At 56.7% G+C, this 8,959-nt stretch overlaps 1 protein-coding gene across 3 annotated transcripts; it reads right to left on the minus strand.

The window, feature by feature from the left end:
* Window positions 1-1,455: 1,455 nt before the first annotated feature.
* Window positions 1,456-6,646, minus strand: RLBP1 (retinaldehyde binding protein 1). Of its 3 annotated transcripts, XM_027884981.1 has the most exons (8): window positions 6,595-6,646; window positions 5,691-5,734; window positions 5,295-5,423; window positions 4,811-5,012; window positions 3,546-3,724; window positions 2,701-2,859; window positions 1,963-2,073; window positions 1,456-1,852 (listed from the first exon to the last, which is right to left on the minus strand). In XM_027884981.1, the coding sequence occupies exons 2-8, from the start codon at window positions 5,700-5,702 to the stop codon at window positions 1,694-1,696; spliced, it is 951 nt and encodes a 316-aa protein (XP_027740782.1). In that variant the 5' UTR covers window positions 5,703-5,734; window positions 6,595-6,646; the 3' UTR covers window positions 1,456-1,693. The 3 variants fall into 3 exon arrangements, with proteins under 3 accessions (XP_027740782.1, XP_027740783.1, XP_027740781.1); XM_027884982.1 differs by lacking the exon at window positions 6,595-6,646 and having other exon boundaries at window positions 5,691-5,749; XM_027884980.1 differs by lacking the exon at window positions 6,595-6,646 and having other exon boundaries at window positions 5,295-5,656; window positions 5,687-5,702.
* Between the last annotated feature and the right edge of the window lie 2,313 nt (window positions 6,647-8,959).

Below are 8,959 nucleotides of genomic sequence, written 5' to 3' on the forward strand. Positions count from 1 at the left end.
TGATAATCTGTCCCAGCAGTGGTTAGTAGCCACAGGGACCTCATAAAATCTGTCACTGTCCAAGTCCCAGAGGCAGCAGTGTGGTGCTTCTGTCTGTATGTGTGGTTTTGCTGGGTTGTGTGTTTTTTTGTTTGTTTGTTTGTTTCCTTTTCCTGTTTTCACAAGCTGCAATTGCTCTGACTCCCAGGCAAGCTGTGCTGTTGTGTTTGCACTGGCCTGATGGTTGCAGAGTTGTCACATGTGGTTTCCTTGGGATGGCTCCAGATGCAATAAGGAGACAAATACAGCCAAGAGGTGCCTTTTGCTCTCCCTCTGGCCTCTTGCACAAGGTTGGCACAGCCTCAGGCTGGGACTTGCCATGCATGGCCTCACCATCACTGTGCTGCTGGAGCAAAAACAGATTTAACCCCGGTGGCTTCTGCCCAGACAGGCCCCATCCTCCCTGTGGCTTTGGAGCCCACGTTCTGTTTGGTTTGAGTTTGCGCCAGTGCCCTGATGAATGTGGCTCTTGTCAGTGCCCTCCCCCTCGGCCAGCTTTGGTGGGGAGGGCTGCCCTGGCTGATGAAAGATGGAGATGGGAGGGGGAGAGAGCACAGGGCAGAACCAGGCTGAGGGAGAAGGTAACCTGGGCAGAGACTAGCAACTTGCTGCTCTCCCAAGCCCTACTGCTGACCAAGGGAGAAGATGGTCTAGAAACAGGGATCTGATCAGCTCCTTAAAGGAGGTGCCTGATTCATGAACCAGAACAGACTACCTTTCCTGGGACAGCTACTTCTACCTCCCTCCTCCCCACCCAGTTCTGCTGTAACATCAGGCACAGCTTGTTTAGCGGGCAGGGACCCTCCTCTGCCCTCCACCCTGGCTTTTGGGGAGGCTTCTCTGACTAAGCTTGCTCTCACAATGTAGTGCTAAGAGAAACAGCTTTTGAAGGATTTAGGAGGGTACATTCTGCTTGTCTTTTACTGTTCTGTCATTGAAATCCATCTCCTAGTCTCTGGCTGCTGCAGCCTCCATTCCTCCTCCCTGCCTCCCTGGTGGAGTAGGAATTCAGCCAGCTTTGCCTGGGTCCCTGGTTGTGTTTTTCTTTGCATCTTTTGGGCTGTTTACTCCTTCCTGGTTAGAGCAGGTGACTAAGAATTGGGGGTCCTTGCTCAGGCAGGGGTGGGACTTGATCTGGGATGCAGGGAGGATAGAGACAGACAGCTCCTTGATCCTTGTGCCAAAGGGTAGTCAATGATGAGGGACAGGGGTCTCCTACGAAACGCTGACACTCCTGGCCTCCTTAAAACCACCAACACAACCAGTGCCCAAAAAGCTGTGCCCATGTTCCTTACCACGAGGGACCCCAGAACTCTGTTGTTAAACACTTTATTTCTCCCTCGCTGTAGCCCTCCCTTCCCAGAGCAGACACTCTCCTGTCCTCCCCCCACAGCTCCAGGGAATGCTGTGGGAGGGGGCTGGTGGCATTCTTTCTCTTCTGGCTTCCAAGGGAAGGGTGCTCTGCCCGGGAGGGACAGAGCTGCCGGGCAGCCCCGCTGCCTGGAGCAGGGAGGGGAGGGACAGGCGTGGAGCAACGCGCCCAGAGCGCCTCATCACGAGCAGTCACTCGACCAATGCTACAGAAAGGAGGTGGCTGGGGTTAGAGGGCCACCTCTGCTGCTACTGTACAGGGCAAGGGGAGCAGGCCCCTGCTCTAGAGAGCTGTGTCTTCAGACTCGATGCGGGGCCCAAAGAGCTTCTCTGCAGTTGCTTTGCCGTCGTACTTGGGCAGGTTGCCACCAAAGTCTGCCGGCAAGATGTCAGCATCAATCTCCTGGTAGAAGGACTCCAGCTCCTCCCCGTGCACAAAGACCTGGAGGGAGATGGAAGTGACCCTCAGCAGAGGACTGGAACCATTCTTCCCAACCACTGTGTTTCACCCAGGAATGTGCCTTTGCCTCCAAGTCCCTTTCCCACACTCACCCTCTCCAGCAATTTGCTCTTCAGGAATGGTTTGACCACGTTGTAGGTGGTGGTGAAGTACCAAGGCTGGTGGATGAAGTGGACGGCCTTGAACCGTGCTGGGAAGGAGTCCTAGGGTCCCAAACCGAGACACAGATGGTTACAGATGGTGCTGTCCACCCAGATCTGGGCAGGCAGCAGTAGTCACCCCAGCACTGCCACAGCTCTCCTTGCCCAATCTCCCCTTCTCTGTTTAATGGCCCTGGAGGATCAGCCGTCCCAGGAGCACCAGGAAGCTGAAGAGCCTCCTAGATAACTCATTGCTCCCATTCCATGAGAAGGATCACATCTCTGCTATCCTCCTTCCCTGGGCAGAACTGAGTCTTTGGCCTCTGGTCCAAGGACAGAAATCCTGAAGTGCCTGTGAGTCTCCATCCAGCCCATATGGGGCTGGGCTAAGAGGCTGGTGAGGAAAGACCTCCAAGCCATGCCATAGGATGTTGCAAGTGATGGTACTGCTTCTGGTTAAACTTTTGAGAGGGCAGGGAGATGGGGTGGGAAAAGCAGGATCCATTTTGCAAGGATTAAGCCAATTAGCTGGCAAGGCAAGAAGAGGGTGATGGGGAACAGCCTCTCCATGATGCCTTCTCATCCTGCTAATGTGGTGGAAATCCCAAACCCTGCTGCCTCCCTTCCCTGACCTCTCTGCTCCACCAAGGCCCTCTCTGACACTGCTGGGCACAGACTTGGCCGCCTCACCTGCAGCATGTCCACCATCTTCTTGAGCTCGGAGGGTTTGATCCCTGACGCCTGCTGCATGGTGAAGCCCTTGAAGTTCTCAACGATGCAGAACCCATTGATCTGTGTCTCGTCATTTTCCAGCAGCTTCTCCAAGATAATACAATAGGCACGTAGGATCTAATGGAGAGGAGACACAGCGGGGTCTCATCTCTGATAGGAACCTCCCATAGGAATCAGGAGGTTCCCAGGGAGAGAGGGTTCCCAGAGAGTCACACAGAGTGTTAGCCAGGGTCTGCTTGTCACAGCCAGCCCCAGGACTTCAGAGCAGGGAGGGCATTTCAGGGGATGCTCAGCCACCACCACATTCCCTTTCAAGTTAGGAGCATCTCAGATCTGGATCAATGATATGTTGCAACCAAATTCAGAGCTGAGCAGAAAATGGAGCTGAGAGAAGCAGTGAGTTACATGCCTGGAGACCTCTTTGCCAAGAAGCCCTTTCTGTACCCCGTGCCTCAGTTTCCTCCTCTGCCCTGTACATCCCTCCTTTCTGAAGGACCTTGATTTAATGGTGTGGTGCCTTTCTTCACCCCATGTTACTTGATCTGGGGGATGTACACCCCGCATTTGGCCCGCGCCATGCACTGCACTGGAGGGGAAGGAAGGGGAACCCTTTCAGATGGACCATGCTCTCGTAGGCTTCCTCAAATAATAAATTCAGAGGGCTACAGACTGGCTTCCACCTGGATGTGTGTGTGGACATGTGCATGTGTGTGTAAGGATGCTCTGCTCAGACCTGCCAAGCAGGACCAGTCCTGGAGCGGGACCCCACCCTGCTCTGGGAGCGGTGTCTGAGGTGAACTGACCTCGTCAAAGGTGATCTCCTCGTAATCCCAGTTCTCGATGTTGAAAAGCATCACCACCCGCCCGTGCTTGTCCCTGCTGGCCAGGATGCCGGGGTACCCGGCCTCGATGGTGCTGCGCACAGCCTCAGGGCTCAGGTTCTCAAAGAGCTCAGGGTACTGCTGGCGGAAGCTCACGTAGCCTGGGGAGAGGTAGAAATTGTGGGACAAGGGCTGCTTGCTCAGCCTCGGGAAGCTGGGGGAGCTGCCACAGATGGGATGGACTGGCAACAGTGAGATGTCAGTCCTGAGCCCCAGAGCTGTGCCTGGGGTCCACATGGGTCAGGACTCCTCCACCAAAGCAGGGGAAAAGAAGCTCAGCAGCAGACCAGCCCCAGCATGCTCAGTGTTATCCTCCCCTTGCTGGGAGCTTCCCATACCTGCCTTCCCTTCAACACCTCAACAAGCAGATAAAGTAATTTTTCCCCTCATTTCCCTTCTGTCCTTCCTCTCTGTTTGGGTGACATCCCCCAGCTGCCCTCCCTTGGCACCCTGCAGGCATGAAATAAGGAATTTTTTCCTGGGAAAATGCAGGCAAACAAAACAGCTCGTTTGGGAGCCAGCACTGATAATTACAACTCATTATCTCCCAAGCTGACACAAAGAAGAGCAGAGCTGGAGCCAGGCAGGTCCCAGTCGGCAGCCACCCTCCAGGCTGCCCTCCTGCTTCGCCTCCATCCCTACGCGTCACTCCATCCATCCCTACGGGGAAGGGGGTGCCCCAGGCCCCCCAACCTGCCTCGAGCCCTTGAAGTGTCCCAGGGATGCTGAACCCCCCAGGCACTGTGCACAGAAGCATCAGGGGGGTGCAGGGCTGGCTCCTTACAGAGGGGTGACTATAGGGCATGTATAGGGCATAGGGATCTCAAGGGGATGCAGCCCAAACCATCTGTGTTTTCTGCACAAATGAAACATCTTGCCACCACCAAATGCTTTTTTTTTTCCATTTTGTTTGGCAAATTGGCAAGGAATGGGGTTGCCCTGCTGTTGCAGGATACCTGACATCACCCTCACTTATTTCTTTCCCCATCACAGCTCTTTCTGAGCCCCCCAGCTCTGTCTTTTTCTATTTATCCTCTCTCTTCATCCCCTTCCCATGCCAGGGTCCTGCTCTGCCAGCACAGCCCAGACTGGGGGCCTAGGAGGCACCAGCACAGAGCTGGGGGGGGGCTGCTGGTGGATGCATATCCCACCCTCACCCAACATCACAGCCCTGGGCCCCTCCCCACCTTTCAGCAGCTCATAGGCCCTGTGGACATCGAACTTGCGGGCGCGGATGAAGCGGAGCAAGAAGGAGTCGTCCTTCCCCTGCACCTTCTCGGCCACCGCCTTGCAAACGTCCTCGCCGCCCGCATGCTCCTGCACCAGCTCCCGCAGCGCCTTCACCGCCACCTCCCTCTGCTCCTCCGTCTCGTTCAGCTCATCCTTCGCCTGGGGGGGAGCAGAGAGGGCACCCAGCTCAGTGATGCCCCACACAGGTTCTAGAACACCCCAGAGGTCATTTAGGCACCCAAAAAACAAGGGAGGGCAGTCAAGCTCCTTGCAGCATCTCAGCACAGGGAGGGCAGGCTCACCCAAGTGCCCTGCTTGGAGTCACTTCAGAGTTAGTGCATCCCCAAATGTAAGAGCTGGTCAAGGGTCTCCTCTGGGCCCTGAGAAGGAGCAGGAGCCTTGGTCTGCAGCTGCCCCCCCACTCCACACAGCCGCCCTCACCTTCTGCAGGGTATGTGGGGGGATCTTCTCGCACTTCCCGAAGACGGGGCCATGGTCCTTGGTGGTGAGGCGCTCCAGCTTGGAGCGCAGGGCCTGCTCCTCCTCCGAGACGATCCGGAACGTGCCCGTCTGGGGGGTGAGGAGAGCATGAGGGGTCTCCCCAGACAGCCCCCAGCTCCCTGCCCCACTGCAAATGTCCTGGGGCAGGGAGAGCCTCCACGCATGACCCAAGAAGGTGCAATGGGATGGGGATGGACTGTGTGCTGCCCAGACTCCCCACTGTGGGCTGAGAGCAGCTGAGGGGGCAAGGGGTGCACAGGGTGAACCCCATCCCAAAACTGCAAGGAGGGGATGCTCAGAGCCTGAAAGATGGGGCAGTGTGGGGGCAATACTCACAACTGCAGACATGTTGTCCTCTGTCCTCCTTCAACTGCAGGACACTGAGAGAGGGAAGGAGAAATCAGCAGTGATTGGTGATCCAAACAGTCTCTGCAGTGCTTCTATGCCCCATCCCCCATCCCTCTTGCTCAGACAGGGGTAGAGGTGGGTGCCCAAAGAACACCCCCAACCCTCCTCAGCTCCATCACCTACTGTCTGTATCTCTGCCTGCCTGCAGAGAGAGAGCAGCCTGGAGAAACACCACAGATGTTTGCAAAAGCAGCTTGAAAATAGGTGTATTGATCATCTGATACTTTCATATGTTTTTCTCGCTCTGCTTTTCCTCTGTAGGCTGGGGACGTCTCAACAGCCTGCACTCACACAGCGGTGTTCTGTCTCAAACCTCCTTCACAGGGGCAGAGGTGAGCACCCAGCTTTGGTCAGGCTGCCAGCTCAACGTTTTATTGCCTTTTGTTTCTACTACCAAAATAAATAATATCCCCCCAAAAAATAATTATCCCCTAAGAGTTTCCCAAACCCTCGAGTCCATCTGCCCAGAGCCCATCACCAGCTGCAAGGCTGGACCACGAGCCTCTCGGCATCTTGCCAACACAGTCTGGGTGAAACACCTTGTTCCCATCCCTCAGGAGAAGGAGGAGAACTGCCTTCATTCTATCTCCAGCATCTCCCCCAGGCTCTGCTGGGCTGTAGGACCAGCTCTGAGCTCAGGCTGTGCGAGGGATCGTTGGCTCAGCCACTTCCCAGGGGCATTCTCTTTCCCTCCAGCTCCTGGAAAGGGACAGGCATCCCCTTTTTCCAGGCAGTAAAACCAATCCAAGCCCTGGAGGTACCAGGTTAAGCGAGGGCTAGATGACAGTCTTCAATGTAGTCCTTTCTGGTGGAAAGAGTTCTGGATACTCACCAGGGAGAAGAAAAGCTGAACTGTCCACAGAAAGTCAGTGCACAAGGCCGAGGTGGACGCAGGGATGGTGAGGCCGGAGTGGAGCAGTGAGAAAGCCGGACGAAAGCTTTGTAGAGTCACCGGGTTGGGATTAGACCGTCACAAGGCATCAACTCACTGCAGCTTTGTAATTAAGTCAGCACAACCCAGGCAAAAAACCCCATTAAAACATTACAAAAGGCAGCTGAGGAGAGGGAAGGAGGGAGCTGGGGCTCGGCCGGCCAGCAGGAGCGTGCGTGGAGAGGCGGGCTGGGATGCCGGACCCGATTAACAAAGTATAAAAGCTCCTTGTTGTGTAACTCGCTCATTAGCACAGGGCAGGAGCAGAGGCAGGTGGTGGGCAGCCTGCCATCCCAGCCTGCTCCCCAGGGAGAGCAGGACAGGTCTCTTCCCCAGCTTCTGCCCCAAAAACCCTGGTAATGTCCTGCTGTGGATTTGGCCGTGTGGGTAGAGTCCAACTGTGGGGACGGGACTGTGGCAGAGGATGTTCCTGGGACTGGTCTGTCCTGGGGCTCTCCAACTCCTCCCCAGTGAGGTCACCCAAACCAGCATCCACATGGGGCCCCTTTCAGCTTTTACAGTAAAAAAACATGGATGGAATTTTCACAGCATCCTCAAGTGCTTGGATCTTTGGGAACTGGAACCCATTTCACTCCCAGGGTGCTGCCACAGATCTGTGAGGGAGGGGAGCCCTGGGAGGTGGCAGGGACCACAGTGAGTCCACATGGGGGTGCAGCGGGATGGCAAAATAAGTTTCTCTGGGATGCCCCAGCACGCTAAAGCTGAATAGAGCAGTAGAGCCCTTGTAGCCTTAACTCTTTGGGTCCATGACTGTGGGAGCTGGGTGAGGATGTGGTGAGGACAGAGCTGTGCTCAAGCCCAGGAGAGGAGCTCAGCTGGGCTCTTACAGCGATGGGGATTTTGGGGAGGTGGCAGGGCCGGGCTAAGCACCAGAACAGGGCTGAAGTGGCTTACACAAGGCATGTTTTGTAATACCTCTGGGATTTACGGATTTGGGTTCCACACAGGGATGTCCTGCAAACAGAGCTGAGACCCCAGTGTGAGGGAGGGAGGAGGAGGAAGGCACGAGACTCCAGATGAAAGGCGGGGGTGTTGCTGAGGGAAAATTGGGACCTGTGCCAAAACCCTGAGCAATGCTGCCATGGCCAGAGGCACAATAGCCAGAGCCACTGGGGACTGCCCTTCAGAGGAGACCCTCAGCCCTCCTGACCCCTTTCAACACTAGCCCTGGTGCAAGGCTCAGCTCCATCCTAAAGCTCGTTTGACCTCTGTCTGCAGCCCAGCGGGCAAGACAGTGCAGTGAGGGGACACTGTCAGTGTGAGGGTTCCCAAACAGACCCAATAGTGCTCTGTTGGGGTGGTAGAGAGCACCAGAGTGACCCTTGGGCCACCTGGGCACCTTGGTCCATGCATGCTCATCACAGATGAAGTAGTTTTGCAGACACACATAGAACGCCTGGCATCACCAAATGAGTGCCTTCTCCTGGGGAAAGAGGTCTCAAGTAAAGGGGTGGCAGCCCCAAGGGGGGACCTACCCCGGCGTGTTGTGATGGAGCCCCAAGGGGATCTCTCTCCCAGGTCTAGTTATCCCCCTCACCACGGGCCCTGGCCCTGGGCACACCTGCTCCCCTTGCTCGGCAGCATCAGCTCGCACTCCACGTGAGCACGGGGCTTGCAAAAGCTCCCACGCTGTGCTGGCACCGGATCCTTTGGCTAAATCCCACTGCTTAAAGGCGGGCTAAACCTACTGGTTTAGCGAGCCACCCCTCGCACCCCCCGGAATTAAGGGGTTTTTACTCGAATGTTTCCTCACCCCACGTGCGTGGCACTCGCGGGGCCGGGTGCCACTGATGTGGGGTGGCCCTGAATGGGCACTTTGTGCCCAGAGCCCCAGCGCCCCCACCCCTCCCCAAGCTGTCCATCCCATGTGCCTGCACCCCATGTCACCCAGCACCCCACTCTGCACCCCACGTGCCTGCACCCCACTCCATACTTCTTCAACTCCATTGGCTTTGCTGCGCGGTGACCGCACACCGGGAACAGATTGCCCAGAGAGGCCGTGGAGTCTCCCTCGCTGAAGATGTTCCAGAGCCGTCTGGACACAGCCCTGTGCCGTGCGCTCCGGGACCACCCAACCCGAGCAGGGAGGTCGGACCGGATGACCCCGCCGCGGTCCCTTCGCACCCGGCCCACCCTGCGACTCCGCGCCCCGCGGGACTCGAACCCGCATCCCCCGCGGGCGGCGGGGGAAGCGCGGCCGGGGGCGGGAGCTGTTTCCCGGGTGACGCGCGGGCTCTTCCGGGCG

The sequence above is a fragment of the Empidonax traillii genome, unplaced genomic scaffold, assembly GCF_003031625.1.
Source record: "Empidonax traillii isolate 1590-97213 ecotype Southwest subspecies unplaced genomic scaffold, ASM303162v1 scaffold158:size1480230, whole genome shotgun sequence".
NCBI lineage: Eukaryota > Metazoa > Chordata > Aves > Passeriformes > Tyrannidae > Empidonax > Empidonax traillii.

Bases quoted from the DNA above. Each gene is read 5' to 3' on its own strand.
- RLBP1 (XM_027884980.1), bottom strand. The intron at 2,074-2,700 runs GTGAGGCGGCCA...TTGGGACCCTAG, and splicing joins AGATGGTGGACATGCTGCAG to GACTCCTTCCCAGCACGGTT. The intron at 1,853-1,962 runs GTGAGTGTGGGA...ATCTCCCTCCAG, and splicing joins AGAGCAAATTGCTGGAGAGG to GTCTTTGTGCACGGGGAGGA.